Here is an 18,739-nt window from a genome sequence, read left to right on the forward strand (position 1 = left end):
TAACATACAACTCATATTTTGCAGTCTTGCATGCCTGGACATAGAAGAGTTAATGGTACGCTTTTTGGAGGCATCTGTGAGCCATGTCGATGTTTTGGCCATTCTGACTCCTGTGATGATATTACTGGGTTCTGCAATGTAAGTTAGTTTTGATGTTGCTTTATATTAAACTGATGTTGTTTTTTCATTATTGTATTTTTACAGCTATAGCACTTATTCAGTAAAATATTGGGGAGGGGCGGTGACAACCAATAAGCATCCCACTAGTATTGGTCTAACTTTAGTAATTCTTATTGAGTGGTGTTATTATATAGGTATATACCTGTATATCAGGACAGCATTGAGTCCCCAGAAAAAAAAAATTGCCCCTCTCTCCTTACACACTGTCTGGTTTGACTTGTATAGTCATTGTATAAATATTTTTCCCAAAGGTTGTACACTAGTTAACTGTCTAACTAGCATTCAGCAATGTTACCGGCCTCAAGTTTGCATAGCAAAACCTTAGTTGTAGCATTATGAGGAGGGGTACATGTGCTTGTATTTAAGGGGAAAGATCCTAGTGTGAATATTTTAATTGAAGACCTAAGGCTCTATTTATAAAACAAGGAATCTGACATTCCCTCAAACATTCCCTGGTGGGAATCACTTACTGCCACTGAAGCACATGGACCTTGAAGATTCCCACAAGGGAATATTTGGGGGATGTCAGATTCCCTGTTTATAAATAGATAGTAAAAAAAACAGAGAAAAATAAAACTTTTAATTAATTTGTATGTATACTTTTTACCAACAAAAAAAATGTAATTGGGTACAATCGCACGGATTAGGCAAAGCAAAAATCTCAATTACTCCTTTCACAAGGAATTTCATTGTGTGACTAGAACGTGTCACTGACCAATTAATTCAAGGACATTTCAGTGACTTATTATCTGACATGGCGTAAAGCTTAAAAGAGCATTTCTCATTCTGTTAGGTTCTCAAAAGCACAGATTGAACCGCTGCCAAGTTATCAGCCTTTCACACTTTTATCTTGCCTGTCTCCACATACACTGGTATTAATGTTTAATTTTGTGATTCATTTTATTTCCAAGAAAGAAAAAGTAATCATGCTAAAAACACACAGACTTTTATATTGTTAAATTAAGTTAAGATGAGTAACTCTGGAACTAAGAAGTGAACATTATTATTCTGCAATAAAAATGAAGAGTATGTGTCATCATTGTAAGGCAAAATTAGGCATATTTGCCTCAAAATTCACCAGAGTTTGTCAGGTGCCAGATGGTCATTCTCTGAAATATTTTTGAAGCTTAAGACCCTTCTCAGTGAAACTGAACAGCAGTTTTGTTAATAACGGGAATAAAATGATTTAAATTTAGTGAGCTCTATGGAGTAGATTTATCAGCTAGTCAGATTCAAGAAACTCAAATTCTAAGGTCATCAGAATCCAGCGTAAGTCATAATTAATTTTTCATTATTTTTTTCTGCTAAGCACAGGCTATAGCCATAAAGTCAATTCAATATAATAGTAAAAATAACAAATACTTTTTTTAAGTTATGGATATAGTAGAGAAGATGATGTTTTCTGCTGTTTTTTAAATGGTGACTGTGTCTCCATTGGGGAGAGTGACCCTACTCTTAGTTTATGTTGGTGACTATTGTTACTTGGACAGATTGTGATAAAAACAAAATAAAATTGCTTCTAAAACAGGAGTTCTGGAGACACCTGCTCCTGAGACAGAGACACTTAAGAGACTTACTTCTAGCAACCCCCACATGTGGAGAGATCCTACTTCCTGTTTTAATTGTATTATAAAATACTTCCAAAATTCAACCTAACAAGGTTTGCCCAGTAAATGTCTTATAATAATAAAAAAATAGTTCTATCCAAAAATTAGTGAATGTGTTTATTTGTTTTCACTGAGTTAAATATTAACTTAGGACACGTTTTCAGTTCTCATATCCCTATAGGAAGCAGCCGGTACCTGTGCCAACCTGAATTGGCAGCAGACAGCACACATAGGCTTTGCCTTAACCAGCAGATTTCCTAATAATTTGGAGAGATGTGGTTAATAAAGGTGAGGGACCATGGACTTTTGAGTCTCCTAGCTGGACCACTGACCCCTTGCACAAAATGCCATTGAGCTTCTGGCGGGACATTTGGCACAGCAGGTGGTTTTTCTTTAGAGAAGGGATTTGCATGTCCCCTGACACTTCACCCCACTGACACTGTCACTTTTTTTTTTAAAAATGAACTAGTGTGCAATTAGCTTAACTGGTGATCAGGTACTGTAGAAGTATCACACAGTTTTTCTGCACCCGGACTGAAGCTGCACATTTACTTCCTATTTCAGTGCCCCAGCACTTTGAAGGTTCCCCCACTATGGATCCTCTTTATAACATTTTCTTTTGTTTTGTGCAGGGTCAATTCTACTTTTGTCTCAATTTTGCAGAATTTCAGCTAATTTGAGATCTTCACAATGTAAAGCTATGTTCAGACTGGTGGTGAAGTTCCAGTCACACCCCTCAAGTGCTTTCTTAGATGAGATGCTACATGTAGGGTCTCACTCAGAATGAATGTGCATGTCATGGTTCTTTAGGAATCAGTGAGTACAGTGATGCAACACAACGCATGAGCATTACAGTTATGCCTGTTCTCACCGTGGGTCTGAACAAGTGCTAAATGATTTTTCCACAGCAGTACTACAGCTAGATTAAAAATTCTCCACCTATAATATTGTGACCTGCTTCTTACATATTTTTACACAACTTGACACTATGGGCCTGATGTATTAACACTCTCTAAGACTAAACAAGATACACTTTCAGCAGTGAAGTTGGGATATCCAGCAAACCTGGAATGTATCTGGTCTAGGAATAAACACATTTGCTAACGAATAGCAAATGACTTTTAGGAAGTCAATTTCAGGCTTGCTGGATCACCCAGCTTCACTGCTGAAAGTGTATTTCCTCCAGTTTTGGAGAGCTTTCATCAGTCAGGCCATTTATTTGGCTGTTTTTGTAATTGATCGCACTCTTAATTTTTTTTTAGGAAAAATGCACTTCATTGCATACTGTCTAGTCAAACAACAATATATTTGGTTCTTTTCTCAAATATATTACACCTTAATTTTAATCGCAAGGACACAAAACTGCCATGTTGCTATCTATTTTTCAATATAGCAGGTTCATATTTTACAGATTTCTATGTGTTGAATTTACAGTAATTTGATGGCATAGTTTTTGGATGCATTAGTTAAAGGTTCTTTGTATTAACAAATTCAAAAAGAATATTTTGCAAACAGAATTTTTGAGAAATAATCCTACCGATCTGTGAGAGATCTCAGACAAAAGATGTGTTGCTGAATGCAAAGTTTAGTACATGTCTTGTTTTTATGTATTATTTTTCTCCAATCTATTAAATTAACAATAATACATTTTTTTGAAATGTCACACTTATGCTTGTTCACTGCAGTTGGTATATTCTTAATAAAGCCTTTTTGTCATAACAGTATACAGGCCTCACAATAGTAAAGTTAAGAATAGACTTGGAGGAGACTAAAGCTTTCCTTTGCTTCAAGGACGGTTTGCAGAATCAAAAGCAAATCAGAGTTTTATCCCTTTTACACTCTAAACAAAATTGATAAACATTTTATTATTATTAATATGAATAATAATATTATTAATAATAACAATAATAACAACAAAAAACAAACAAATCACATTAAAACAAAAAAAGAAAACAGATAAGGAAATATTTACATTATATGACAATGTGTGAAAAAGTACCTACACCTATCAAATCAAATCCACAACAATATAGATTTTCAGGATTGGAGCACTGTACAAAAGTATTTTGTGCCATCACTTTGGGTACCTACCTGGGACCACCTTATGTGTAATTCTATTTTGTTAATTGGAATGTCAGCTGTCAATATTTGCAGTGTCTGCAACCCTTTAGAAGCAGGTAAACCTTACTGAGAATCACACTAAAAATAAAACACCTGATGTCTAAATGTGACCCCGTGCAGACTTAAGGAAAAATCAGTCAAAGCCAGTCACAAAAATGACACATTTGAAGGTTCTCTGTATGCCATGGTGTACAGTAGGTCTACAGGTTTCCATTTTAAAAGAAAGTGAAAAAAATGTATTTTTTAAATTGTTAAAGTACATCTAAGGCTTAGTCTTACACTATTTAATCAATAGTGGGGCAAGCACCACCTTTACAGAAGGGCAGCTTAGCTCCGAACAAAATTGTTACCCAATCATCAAAGGAAGCTGCATTAGGTGGACTTCATTGGCATTGTCAACAGGTAGATATGGGGTTTTGCAGGGTGACCAACAAAAACCTGTAAGTGCATATGTACTTTAAGGGCTCTATTTATAAAACAGGGAATCAATTACTGCCATCAAAACACATTGGGCTGGAAGATTGCCATCAGGAAATGTTCAAAGGAATGTCTGATTCCCTGTTTTATAAATTAAGCACTAGGTGTTCCAGCAAAAATTTGTACAGTTCTTTTTTAAATTACAAAATGGCTTTACAGATACCACATATGTTTTTCAGTTACCTCTAAGTTAGCTAGCACTAACAGTTTTTAAAGTAGAAGTAAATCTGCTGCTGCAGCTCAGAGTTTTGCCATAAGGTACAAATATGCTCAGTATATTTGAACATGATGGCTGAATTACCTGCCAAATTCTCCTGTGCTGAATGGCTACTAAAAGTACCCACCTATCATGACTTTTTTTTATAAGCAGACTTCCAATTTAACAGAAGAGAAGATGTGATAGAATATAATATACTACATGGCATAGTAAAATAATTAATGCGTAACTAAAGTGCAATCAGGCAGGTAAGGTTATTTTATTGCCTTTTCCTTTTGCAATATAGAACCTCCCTTGTTGCAATGTTTTAATATTTGGATTAGTTCTGCTTTTATACAGTATCTGCCAGACCTTTTAATTAGTTGTTGAACCAAGTAGACTTTTTAGGAGTAAAGAGTGTATTCTGTGATTTGGAACTGCAGACAAGCACCTAAAAATGCCTAAAAGTATATTTATAAACTGTTTACCTGCAAAACTATTTTCATTTCTGTGGGATTCAGGCACCCTGCCTGTAACATAGGCTTTTTTTAATCTTTCCAGTTTTTAGTACTAATAAAATAAATACATATATATTATATCAATAGAAATGTCTTTCCTGGGCTGACAGAATATTTAAAAAAACTAAAAACTAATAATGACCTCCAAAGAACAAGGACTATAATTTTTTGGTTATACTTTTTAAATCCTGGTTTCTTTATTCTACATACATTTGTGATATTTCAATGCCTGTGGAGACTACTACACTAGGACTACCTTCCCCTTGAAACTGTTTTAAAAATTTGATGAAATACATTTGTGATGTATGATAAAAGTCAGGATTCGTGACTCCAACATTCCCTAATTTACAACATGCATCTTGTTATACCTTGAAAAGTTATTTGATCCATAAGTCTGCCTTGCAGAAAAGATTTTGTTCTAATCACCGTTAATAAAACACGGCTGTCTCCATAATGATACCTTCATTCTTAGTGAAGGAGGGAAATGTGCTTAGCTTGCGTAAATGAATTACCTTGCTGTATTTATTGATTGCGGCAGAATGCGGGTACCTATTCATTTTTATTTTTACGCACCAAATTTAAGGTTGCTTCTTGCTATGTAACTCTGATGTCTATAATAAAATAATGGCAGCAATAAAGTGTTTTCCTCTGCAACAAGTGACAATTAGGAGCAGCTATTCATGGTTTATGTATTTAGTTGCAATTTTAAGCACAAAATTCAGCATTTACTCTTCAATCACATCTACAATGCCAGAAAAAAGGCTGCAGTACACTGTATGTGGGTATAATATTGTTTAAATAGTTGTTCTTTCATGTGTCCACAACCCATTGTTTATTTACTTTAAAGTGGAAGTACAACGATGTGTAAGTTCAATTTAGTACAGTAGCACAGTGAGCCCAGGTTGCTGTGATGGTGGCACTGTCTGATTATTTTCCAAATTTTTTAATGTTACACTTTGGACAAACAGCCTAATACACTGGTGAAATACATTAATGCTAAAGGAGTAATGTCTTGCAAGTTGTCTCTTGCTGTGGCCAGTTTCATTTTACTTCAGCAATGTACAGGAGTAGTTTTACACTTGAGCGTCACTATTCAGGTGCCTACAGCAGGTAAGGTTACTCGAAAGGCTGTATTATTAAAAATTTTCACCTGTCAATTTGGCCATGACTGCTGTGCTCTTTATATAGTTGGTTACTAAGGAGATCACAGAATGAAGATTTGAATGGCAGTGAATGAATTGACAGCCAATATGATGGGCAAAGAATTTATAAATACAACCCCAAGAGTTATGGAGCTAGTAAAGCTGTGCAATGGTAATTCAAAGGGCATTCTGATACATTGCAACTCTCTGCAATGGACGGTGGGTAAAAAGTGAAATTGTGCAGACTCATCAAAAAGAATTACTCTTTGGCTGGGACTTTTTTAAATCTGGTTGCAACGATTGTTTGTTTGAGCGTATCTAGATACATTGTAGCAAATAGACAACAATGCAAAGCTTACAGAAGTTCTATAATTCCCCAACTTAAAGCAGACATCTCACCAAAATGTTTACATTACATAAAAGGGTAAAATTTAGAATGTTGTTTCCCCTAAATGTTTTTTTTAAAGACGAAGCCCCTCCCCATCTGTCTCAGGCATGCACAGAAAAGGGTTTTTCAGACATTAAAAAAAAGTGGAGGGGAAAAAGTGAAGGAAAAAGTCTCCAATAGTATCAAAGACCAAAGTAAAGAGCTTTTTAAGTTAAAGCGGAATGGTCATTAAAATATATAAAAAAAAAATCACACTAGCAATGCCCCCACCTACACAAGATACTGGGAAACGGAACTGGGGGAGGCTATTTCTCCGTTGGATTGGGAGAAAGCTTTTACCCTAACCCACAAAATGTCTCTTCCTTGTAAGGCTCAAGAGACCAATTATAAAATTATATCCAGATGGTATTTATGCCCATCAGATATCCATCGTATGTTTCCCTCCCTATCTGATAGATGCTGGCGTTGCCATACCCATCAAGGTACAATGCTGCACATATGGTGGGACTATCCCATTATCCGCAAGCTGTGGTCTCAGGTAGGGGATATTTATAACAGAGTGTCCGGATCTGATTTGAGGATCACCCCCCAGATAGCCTTGTTATCTATCCTCCCAGGGTCTATAAAGGCTAACAAGAGGGATGTGTTGCGGCATTTTCTTGCGGCCGCTAGATCAATTATTCCCAGAAAATGGAAACAGACTGTAGTACCTTCCTTGAAAGATTGGTTTACAGAACTAGAAAAGATACAGCATCTGGAAAGGCTTGTGGCGGAGGATGACAACAAATGGGAACAATACAAGATGATTTGGTCTGCTTGGGATTGGTTCAAGGAATCCACCCAATTTAAAGTTTTTTGGCAAGGTTCTCATTGAGAGCAATGGTGTAGTTCAAAGTGTTTTGCGTAGAGTGTGGTGACTTGATAGAGTAGTCGTGTGCAAGGCCAGTCGGGCGCTCCCCCCCCCTTCTTTTCTTCATCTCTCCCTTGTCTGATCTCTGCTCCTCCCCTGGGCTATCCCGTTACATGTACCCTTCCCCTCTCCACTTCTGTTAAATTGTTTTTGCATCAGTGCCTTGTTGAATAGATTCCCCGTTATACCCGGGGGCGATTATACTACTTGACTCATTAGATCCCTTTGTTCGGTAGATTTCTCTACTTCAATTTAGGGCGGTTGTATGTTATGTTTATTTTCTTCTGAGTTCCACCTACCCCCCCTTTTTTTTTTGTATTAGTGGATGTGTACCTATTTATCAGCACTGTTACATAACTATAGTTAAAAGTATAATTGTAAAATGTCATTGTTTTTCTTTTATAATGGCTATATTTTTATATGTGATACTTCCCTTACCTGTTTTGTACTAACATATGTAAAATTCAATAAAACTGATTGAAACAAAAAAAATCACACTTACAGTTAGGCCTATACATATTTGGACAGGAACAACTTTTTTCTAATTTTGGTTCTGTACATTACCACAATTAAATTTTGAACTGCAGACTTTCAGCTTTATTTCAGTGGGTTGAACAAAAAGATTAGAAAAAAATGTGAAGAACGAAAGCCTTTTTTTTACACAATCACTTCATTTCAGGGGCTCAAAAGTACTTGGACAATTGACTCAAAGGCTATTTCATGGGCTAGTGTGGACAATTCCTTCCTTATGTCATTATCAATTAGGCAGAAGAAAGGCCTGGAGTTGATTTGAGGTTGGGTGCTTGTATGTGGAAGATTTTGCTGTGAACAGACAACATGCAGTCAAAGCAGCTCTCCATGCAGGTGAAACAAGCAATCCTTAAGCTGCAAAAGCAGAAAAAACCCATCTGAGCAATTGCTACAATATTAGGAGTGGCAAAATCTACAGTTTGGTATATCATGAGAAAGAAACAAAGCACAGTGAACTCAGCAACGCCAAAAGACCTGGACGTCCACGGAAGACAACAGTGGTGGATGATCGCAGAATCATTTCCATGGTGAAGAGAAACCCCTTCACAACAGCCAACCAAGTGAACAACACTCTCCAAGAAGTAGACGTATCGATAAGTCTACTATAAAGAGAAGACTGCATGAAAGTAAATACAGAGGGTGCACTGCAAGGTGCAAGCCACTTATAAGCCTCAAGAATAGAAAGACTAAATTGGACTTTGTTAAAAAAACATCTAAAAAAGCCAGCACAGTTCTGGAAAAACATTCTTTGGACCGATGAAACCAAGATCAACCTTTACCAGAAGGATGGCAAGAAAAAAGTATGGAGAAGGTGTGGAACAGCTCATGATCCAAAGCATAGCACATCATCTGTAAAACTTGGCGGAGGCAGTGTGATGGCTTGGGCGTGCATGGCTGCCATGGCACTGGGACACTAGTGTTTATCCATGATGTGACACAGGACATAAGCAGTGGAATGAATTCTGAGGTGTTCAGAGACATACTGTCTGCTCAAATCCAGCTAAATACAGTCACATTGATTGGGAGGCGTTTCATAATACAGATGGACAATGACCCAAAACACACAGCCAAAGCAACCCAGGAGTTTATTAAAGCAAAGAAGTGGAATATTATTGAATGGCCAAGTCAGTCACCTGATCTGAATGCAATTGAGCATGCATTTCACTTGTTGAAGACTAAACTTCGGACAGAAAGGCCCACAAACACACATCAACTGAACGCCGCTGCAGTAAAGGCCTGGCAGAGCATTAAAAAGGATGAAACACAGCATCTGGTGATGTCCATAGGTTCAAGACTACAGGCTGTCATTGCCAGCAAAGGGGTTTCAACCAAATATTAGAAATGAACATTTTATTTTCAGCTTTATAATTTGTCCATATACTTTTGAGCCCTGAAATGAAGTGATTGTGTAAAAAAACGCTTTAGTTCCTCATTTTCCTAAATTTTTATGCAATCTTTTTGTTCAACCCACTGAATTAAAGCTGAAAGTCTGCAGTTCAGCTGCATCTGAGTTGTTTCATTTAAAATTAATTGTGGTAATGTACAGAACAAAATTTAGAAAAGATGTCTCTGTCAAATTATTTATGGACCCAACTGTACCTTTCCACACAGCACCTGAACCCTCCACACCTGGCCTTGATCCGCAGTTAGAGTTGGAGCTGGTGTTCTCCAATTAAAAGGGAGCACAAGCTTTGTTATTTGGAGAACTACAGATCTGGCCCAGCAGTTAGTGTGTAGGACTTTTACAGAAATACCATTGTTTCCACACAAAAAACAAGGATCCTTTGCAACCGCTGGCAGCTACACGTTTTTTTGCAAAGTCTGTAGCTGCTTAGGAAAGAAAACCTGCAAGACACTAAATATATTTTATTCATCCACACATAATGTGTTTGGCTAATTTACTGTAAACCTAAAGTTTAATTGAGCTTTAAGCAGTACAGTGCATACACAAAACAGAAAAAAACACACATTATATTACAAATAACATATTATTCCTTGAAAATAAAATGAAAACTTAATTTACAACTAGCACTTTGGTTATTAATAAAGTAAAGCTTCTATTAAATAGTTTGTTAAGATTTACTGATGATGTCATATTATTTTTCTGCTCTCCTGCTGATTACATCTGTTTATTTTGTTGGGCCGCACTGCAACAAGTTTTTGTTGTCGCTGATCTTAGCCATGTGTCCTTAAAGCCATCATGTATCAGGCTGACATCCCAGAATTGCCAGTTTATCATTGCTTTAACCCTGCTGCTGGTCTTTTAGCTACATTTAGGGGGAACAATTAGCCATTTTTATTACACAGTGAAGGCTGTCCTTCTCCTTTTTGGAGCTGTCTACAGTATCTATGCCAATGCTGTTTGGAACCAAAAGGTGGAGTACTAGACTTCAAATTTCTATGAAGGTGCTATTTTATGTAGCCGATAGAATGATAATAAGACTACAGAGGGATGTTGAGGCATTTCACAATTGACTTTTAAGAGTAGAATAGCATAAAATTTAGCAGAAGTACCATTTCCACTTTCATGAGCAATGCATGGTGCTTATTACTATATTGTTTTGGATATACTGGGTAAATTCCACCCAAACTGGGGGTTTTCAGTTTCTGTGTAGGGACAAATTTTTGTTTGTGTTCACTAGTCTATTGCATCATTGATTTATTGCATCCCAATGATGCATTTTGGATAGAACACAATAGGCAGAGAAATTTTTACAGAATACTTTATTAAGAACTTAAAAGACTGTTAAATTGACAGGACACTATCTGATCCTGCCATTTACAAAAAAAAAAGTAGATATGAAACATGCAAAAAATATATTTATAAAGGTGTTGATCTTCCTGAATTAATGTACTTTAGTTGTTCATTTGGTTAGACTTGTTTAGTGCAGATTCCCCTAACTCAATGGTCCACTGCTTTATTTATTAAAAAAACAACCATAAGCGCAACATGAAAAGGGCTTTGAAAATGAAAAACAAAATCAGCATGTAATTGACAGAACTTTGAAATTCCCATCACCTTGGCTTCTTTAAACTGGTGTGAATCAAGGTAAATTATGGTTAATGGCTGTGTGGACAAGAAATATATTCCATAAAAACTGCAAACTATTTCAAGAATGATTTTTTCTAGAAAATAAATACATAAAATACGTGGACTCCTTAGGAGCTGTTATCACCTCAAATGCATTGGCAAGGTAAGCCATTAGGGCATGCCCATACTAGTTTACTGTGCCATTTACCACCCCTGGCAGAAGTATTGCTGAATAATAAATCCTTATACAGGGCAACCAACCAGATGTTTTGTTTATTTTTTTTTTACAGTATAAGTATGATGATTTTTTCAAAATCAGTCCAAGTGTATTCACAACTAACTGCACTTAAAATTAATATTGGTAATACGCTGAATGGCTACAACTTACTTAGGTGGTCACATTTGTTGGAATACAATTGGAAATTATGATGGCAGTTTGGAAATGAAAATAGGTATTCAGCCACAGCAATCTGTCACCTATAGTTTTATTCTAGTTTAAGTGACCAAATGATTAAAAATATTTTCAACAGAATACAAAATGTGTTGTTAATTCACTGTACTTGGATCGAGTTAAAAGTACATCTCAGCTTGGCTAGACAGTGGGTTAAGAAAAGTCGTAGACATGAAAGAGTAGGCACTGCATTGATCATGAATAACATGAATATGCAGGCTCCCAATACCCAAATGTACATAATAATTATTAAGTTTGGCAGGTACTTTAGCCACTGCCCTGTTGGAAATTTGCAGGAGAAATTGCCTCTTGGAAATTCCGCTGTGATGATTTGTTTATCCCAAATGTTTTTGCCTAGTTGTATGCAAAGGAAAGCCATAGATATTCTATTGTTTTCCAGTTTTTTTAATACTGGCATTAGCTTGTTTAGGTATGATACAGCTTGTTTAGTTATGATACAGGATGATACAGGTGAATTAAACAGCATCCAAAACAGAAAATAAACAGGATTATTAGGTATATCATTGAAAAAAACTGACTTTTAGGTAGCCATATTTTGTTACAGACATTTAGATTTATTTCTTGTGTACTTCTGTCTCTCCTCCGCTGGTGAACAGGGTGGGCCTATACTTAGAAATGAGGAGACTGTCTTAATAGAATGTCCTTCTTTCTGTCCTTCAATGCACTTTATTGGCAATGTATAATTGTCTTGGTCTATATCAGACATCACCATTCTTATCACCACAAATGTGGGCTTCAAAAGTGGTTTGGGCACATTGTCAGGACTGGCCACACAAACTATTTGCAGCCGAGGAATGGGAAGTCTATTCAGACATTTGTTAAAAAGTAAACTTGTCACAACAAAAATGCAGTCTCTGATTTTTCTTTTTGAAACAATACTAGTAGGTTAGGAACATGGGCGTCTTGTCCTCAAGGCAGCTAAGGTGGTCACCCATATTTGCTAAGGCCCCCTGCCGTTCACAGCACAGATTTCCCCATGCTGGTCCCAACCCCCGGTGGCACTATGTCATGTATGTACACCATAAATGGCACCTAAAGGTGTCTGGCGAAGTGGCACCGAATCCACCCATAACCAACACAGGGCTTGTGCGCTAATCCAGTGTCAAAACCATTAGGCAGACGTAGTCAATCACATTGGTGGCAACATTTTTTTTCATCTCATCTATATAGGTACATTTTCCTGTCATGTGGATCTGGATGGGATTATCGTTAGAATACTGTATGTCATGGAGGGGGCATTGGTAAAACTGCTTTGTGGACCTGGGGTTTGTGTGAATAATGGCATGGGGGGGTGTATGGCTGGCCCAGAGGGATAATGAATTATGGCAGGGGGACTTTTGGCTGGGATGTGGACCTGGGTCGAATATGGAATTTATCATTATGTTATAGATGAACCAGAGGAATAATGGATTATGGCAAAGGGTCTTAAGGCTGAAATGTGGACCTGGCAGTTATGGATTATGGCATTTTGTGGTAACCTCATCCATTTTTCATAGTAACTACCCATATGCTGCTGTGACAAAACGTAATGAGGTCCTATTTTTCACTTAGCCTTTGGACTGATGACCATTATTGAAAGCTACAGGATCAGAATGCCAGACAGACAACAAGCATTCTTAGCAATAGTCAACAATGATGGCCAGAATAGTCTTTTACAACAGAGTTGCTTTAAAATAGGTTAAAGTATATGCACACCCAAAACATTTTTCAGTTGTGGATAGAGTATGGCAGGGTTTAAATCCAGTACTAGGTTACTTATAGTTTATATAGTAGTCACCATAAAATGTGTTCTCAATAGGAGAGTTTCCCTTACCATTTCATCTTTCACAGCTCTAAAATTTAGTAATTACCCCTACTTTCTGTCTTAGTGGCAGTGGTTATTGGTACAAATGAACAGGGTTGATCACAGGAGGAAAAAACTCATGGACCATGTGATTGGCAAGATGCCTTTGGGTGCAATTAAGACTGATGATACTACAGCACAGCATCATTAAATATTTCAAAAACTCACATTTTCGTGCATTTTGGTAAAATACATCATTGTGTGTGTTATTACACATATTACAGACTCAGTATTTATATTGGTAGCCTAGGGTTTTCATATAAATGTTTAATTTATACATGTCTCACTTATTTTTAGAACTGCCAGCACAATACTTATGGCCGGTACTGTGATTACTGTCTGCCAGGCTTCTATGGCAATCCAACTGATGGCACAGATGAGGATTGTTTGCGTTGTGCTTGTCCTCTGAGCATAGATTCAAACAAGTAAGTATAATAAAATAAAAGTATAATAAAACTTATATCTTGTAAATATCATGTTGAATGAATGATTTTCTTGTTAAAGATAACTGTCGCCAAGTGTGCTATTTTAACCTGTTTAGTACCAGGCATTGCAGGAAACATGCTGCCAAAAAGTGACTGAAAACACCTTTTTGTTGCTAATGATTTTTTTCCTTGCATTTACTTATCGAACAATGACTATACTAGCAAATTATTTGAATAATAAATGCTACACAAGAAGAGCAAACATTTATTTTTCATTATCGTGGCTGTCAAATACAAATGGATTGATTTATGTCCCAGGCTGAGCTAAAGAGTGCACCAACTTCCTTTATCACTGAAAGGGACAGCTGCAGGTCCCTTGTGTACATCACAAAGTAGCCAAATCAAATTAGGGTGTTTACGTCATCCAGATATAAAAATCCCATTTATCGCTGAATGGTTAATTAATTGCCGTAATTAAATGGCTAAATAAAACACCATGTGGGGGCTAACACAGGATTTTGGCAAGGGAAGTTCTGTAAATGTTACTTACCAAAGCTTTTCTGTATTGCACATATAGGTATGCTATAAAATATAAACAACAGTATATACATTTTAAATTGCGGTCTGTTAACAACTGCTGTGTGAAAAGGAAGTACGTTTTATTGAACCCTTTGATGTAACCCTGCAGCAAGTAAACAAAAATGGATTGAATCAGACATCCTACCATGTACTTGTGTCATACTATATACTTGTTATGCATCCCCTTTTTATTGTACAGCTCTGCATTATATGTTGATGCATTTATACTATCTGAAAATTAAAACAAGGAATGTTATTTTATAAATATATTCATATCTATCTATCTATCTGAATATATATATTGCCTGTGGTTCATTAACAGTCATAAAGTAGAAATTTGTCCACTGCACATGTACCTACATTAATAATTAAAACTTTTTATTGATATAGTATCATATTATTCATGTGCATTATCTCTGCTGTTTACGGTAAATTTACAGCTAAAACGTTTACTTAATCTGCTTTTAACCAGAATTCCATTATTGAGAATGTCTACAAAAGGCAAAACCAATAAAAAAACACCTCATTTAATTACCAATTGCACCAATTACCAAAGGAGGTTTCATTGACTCTAACCACCAGATTCGCCTATTTACCTTATTTAGTGTCTAAGAGGCATGGAATGGGAAACATGATCATATTTCCAGCCATCTACTGTAATGAGGTCCAAAAAGCATGCAGAAGGCATTTCTGCCATTTGTTATAAAGATATATATGTTTTTCAATTTTTTTTATATCAATTTTATACTTTTCAGTTTGTTACATGTTTGTACATAAAATTATTATTTGTTATTAATTAGTCCAAAAGATTTGACACCTCAGTTCTTTTCATTAATTGGACTCTATATTAGTGACATACCTGTACTTGAGTTTTTGGGTCTACACACCTGCTGTGACCATTATGAGGGCTTCTTACTCAGTATATATACTATAACAATAATATGCTATGTGAGATGCAATGATGGGGCTGTAACTAAAGGTCCTCAGAACAGATTGGTGTTGATCAGTCAAGAAATCTGTCTGGAGTTGGAAATTCAGTGTCAGAATTCAAATATTTTTTAATGAGCTGTTAACTATACCTATCAATGACAGGTATAATACTTCTTGGTCCAATCGGTCACCAGATGACAGCTGTCATTGTCCAGTGACCTACTTATACATATAAATGAAAAGTTATAGTGATGTCAGTAATGTATAGCAGTGTCAGTTCTAATCTGAGCTGGTGATCCCAGTTGGAACTGATCCCTAATGGAACTATCTTGCCACAGCTAATCTGTTGAACACAAAAATACGCAAGAATTTTAAAAACACTTTAAACCATTTTAGACCTGCAGGGAACCACATAATTCTACTGCCGGCTCAACCATGGTCTTAACCTATCCCATTCAAGTGATTGAGCGAGGTTGGGAACCATATTTGCACATAGCTGCACTTGATTGCACTAAATCGTAATGCAGTTTCCAAAAGTAAAAAGTCATTTTTGGCAGCACGGTTGTTGTTTGAAGATTTGCACACATGAAAATCTGGTTACCTGCAGTGTGGTTTTCCACTTGTACTGCTTTGCTTCTAGGAGCTGCTAACTTCACGGTTTCACACTGTGGGTTTGAAAGAGCCCTTAGGTGGACAAAAACAGTCAGGAATAGCAAGGGGCTTTCGCAATATCTAGGACTTGTTTGAAACATATTATGACTCAACCCAGTAGGCCCCATCTATAATTTACATAGTTTTAGGCAGATAGGTTATTTATTCATTTCTCATGGCTAAACAACTTTGAACGTTTTAAAACATACATAACATGTCATGTTAAATATTATTATTATCACACAATATTTATATAGCACTGACATATTACGCAGTGTTTTGCAAAGTCCATAATCATATCACTCACTAACTGTCCCTCCAAGGGGCTCACAATCTAATGTCTCTACCATAGTCATATGTCATTATTACAATTTAAAGGGAAGCCCATTATCCTAACTGAATGTTTTTTTGGAAAGAAACTGGAGTACCTGCAAACATGGGGAGAACCTGCAAACTCCATGCAGATAGTTCCCTGGCCGACACCCAGTGTTGCAAAGGCAAGAGTGCTAGCCTCTGACCCACCGTGCTGCCCATGTTAATGCAAACCGATAACTGGGCATCGCTACAGCAGTTTTTCATTTTTAAGATTTGTTTTTTTAATCCATTTTAAATAGAGGATTAAAGATTCGTTACATGTTAAATGTGAATACATATATCCTAATTTAGAAGTTGTACAGAAATATTTTCTGTAAATAATAATATTTGAAAAAATATATACTATTAGATAGGAATGAGAATAATGGTTTATGCTTTTGCAGGGTCATTGTTTTCTGTAAATATACCTAGAACTGTATACTAAATAAATAAAATATTGTATTTGGGAATATTTTGATTACTAATGATATCATTGTTCATTTTCATTGAGGCTCAGCTGCATAGTAAGATGCAGTATTTTTTGGCAAAGGCCTCGAGGGCACAGACAAGCAGCTGTACATTCCTGCTTATTCACTGGTGAACAGGATCTGTGACAGTCTAAAGTAAGCCCCATCATAACATGCCATTGGGATGCTGCCACTCACTATACTATATCCAGTATCGGCAGAAATAGTAGAGCCATTCCACTGACTATTGGCTGGAGCTGTAGCTAAATGTGTGTGTCTGAAGCAGATAGGGTATTCCTGGGTCTCAATGAGTAATGACTGCTGAAGGATACCTGCAATTATGTTGTTAAATGTAGTTTTTTTTCTTTGCTTTCTTCATAAATTGGCCTTCTGTCAACAACAAAGCTTCAGCCCAACATGCCACCTGGACCCAACCCGTGGATTAATTTGTGATGCCTGTCCTCCTGGATACACAGGACCACGCTGTGAACGGTAAGAGCATTTTAAATTGTATTTATAAAGCAGCCAATGTGACATTCATTGAGCATACTTTATGTGATGGTCAAAGATTTAAAAATATGCCCCACTATATACATACCTTGTGTTTACTCACCTAAATGCACATGCCATTACATGAATACCTACATTACTAATGCCCATATTGCAGATTTTTACATACATTGTATCTATTTAAACTTCTGTGCAGTGAGTAAAAATTATTGCGTAGAACTGGAACTTTCTCTTGTCATTTTTGATTCACCTCCAAACAAAGTTTGTTACACGTAAATGAGCAAGTACAACAGATTTGCAGTAACTTTTATATTTTATGTTTAATTGAAAACTAAAAAAGCACTCCAGTGAATCATTCTCTTCTAATCTGTCAGTTCTACATCTATTATGTATCCTGAGTATGGGATCAAAATATGCCACAGTATGTGTGGCATTAATTTTTTTTTTAATATATCCATGATCAATGATATCCAAAGTGTAGCAAGCTATCAATCCAATAGCCTGCCTATTTAAATGTTGAACCAGCTGTATACTATTCCTCAAATATTGTAATTGTAAAACCATTGCTAATGATAAATTTTGGTTTAGAGCAGAACAGTATATTTTAAGCTCATTCTAACTTTAGACTTTAAATGCTGAAAAGCAACAGCTGAAACACACATCTCTAGAGGTCATGTGTCAGCTGCAAACTTCCTTTAATAAAGTGTTAAAAACAGAACAACTGGATCTTGAAGTCATCAAACACAAGCAGAATTGTGTACTTTTTTCAGGTTTATATCTATTTGGGTATATACTGAGTGTGTCTTTGTAATATGTTTTCTTTAGATGGGGAGAATGGGGCCTCATAACAAAAGTTGTAGGGTGAATGCCAACCTTTATGTCATATGCTATATAAGTGAAGATTCCTTATTCCTTTGACAATTCAGGCCAAAGATGTGGCTGTCATAGCAAAGTCTGTAATAACATTTTTTTCTAAAGTGATGTTTTCCTCATGATGTGTATTTAACTGTCCATGTTTCAAATCCCTCTCAGTAATTCTATTCAGGTCACATTGAATTTGGTGATCCCAAACTGTTAAGTAACATGCGTCTCTTAAAGCTTATCTTCAGGAACTGAATACTTCCCATAGCTTTCCCTCTCTCATAACATTTTACATATGCTGTCACCTTAACCATGTAGGGAAAAGTAACAGTGCCCTGCCCCCCCCCCCCCCCCAACACCACCACTTCCCCTTTAAACTCATTCTACTACCCTTACCAGCAATCTCCTGCCACTTCTTTGAGGCTGGCACCAAAATGAGTGATGCACTGCACTTTTACATAGCAAAAAGCCACTTTCTCCTTTATCGAATTGTATATTAGTAAAAAGTTCAAATTTATTACAGTTTTTTACATGGTTGTCTATGGC

At 36.4% G+C, this 18,739-nt stretch overlaps 1 protein-coding gene across 1 annotated transcript in view; it reads left to right on the forward strand.

Moving 5' to 3' along the window:
* LAMA2 (laminin subunit alpha 2) overlaps positions 1–18,739 on the forward strand; it is a 405,950-nt gene that overhangs the window by 201,460 nt on the left and 185,751 nt on the right. Inside the window, exons 16-18 of the mRNA XM_072410219.1 lie at positions 25–138; positions 13,714–13,841; positions 17,228–17,314. Of these exons, the coding sequence (XP_072266320.1) occupies positions 25–138; positions 13,714–13,841; positions 17,228–17,314 (329 nt within the window). The remainder of the gene's footprint in view (positions 1–24; positions 139–13,713; positions 13,842–17,227; positions 17,315–18,739) is intronic.

Source organism: Pyxicephalus adspersus, chromosome 4 (assembly GCF_032062135.1).
Source record: "Pyxicephalus adspersus chromosome 4, UCB_Pads_2.0, whole genome shotgun sequence".
NCBI classification, from domain to species: Eukaryota; Metazoa; Chordata; class Amphibia; order Anura; family Pyxicephalidae; genus Pyxicephalus; species Pyxicephalus adspersus.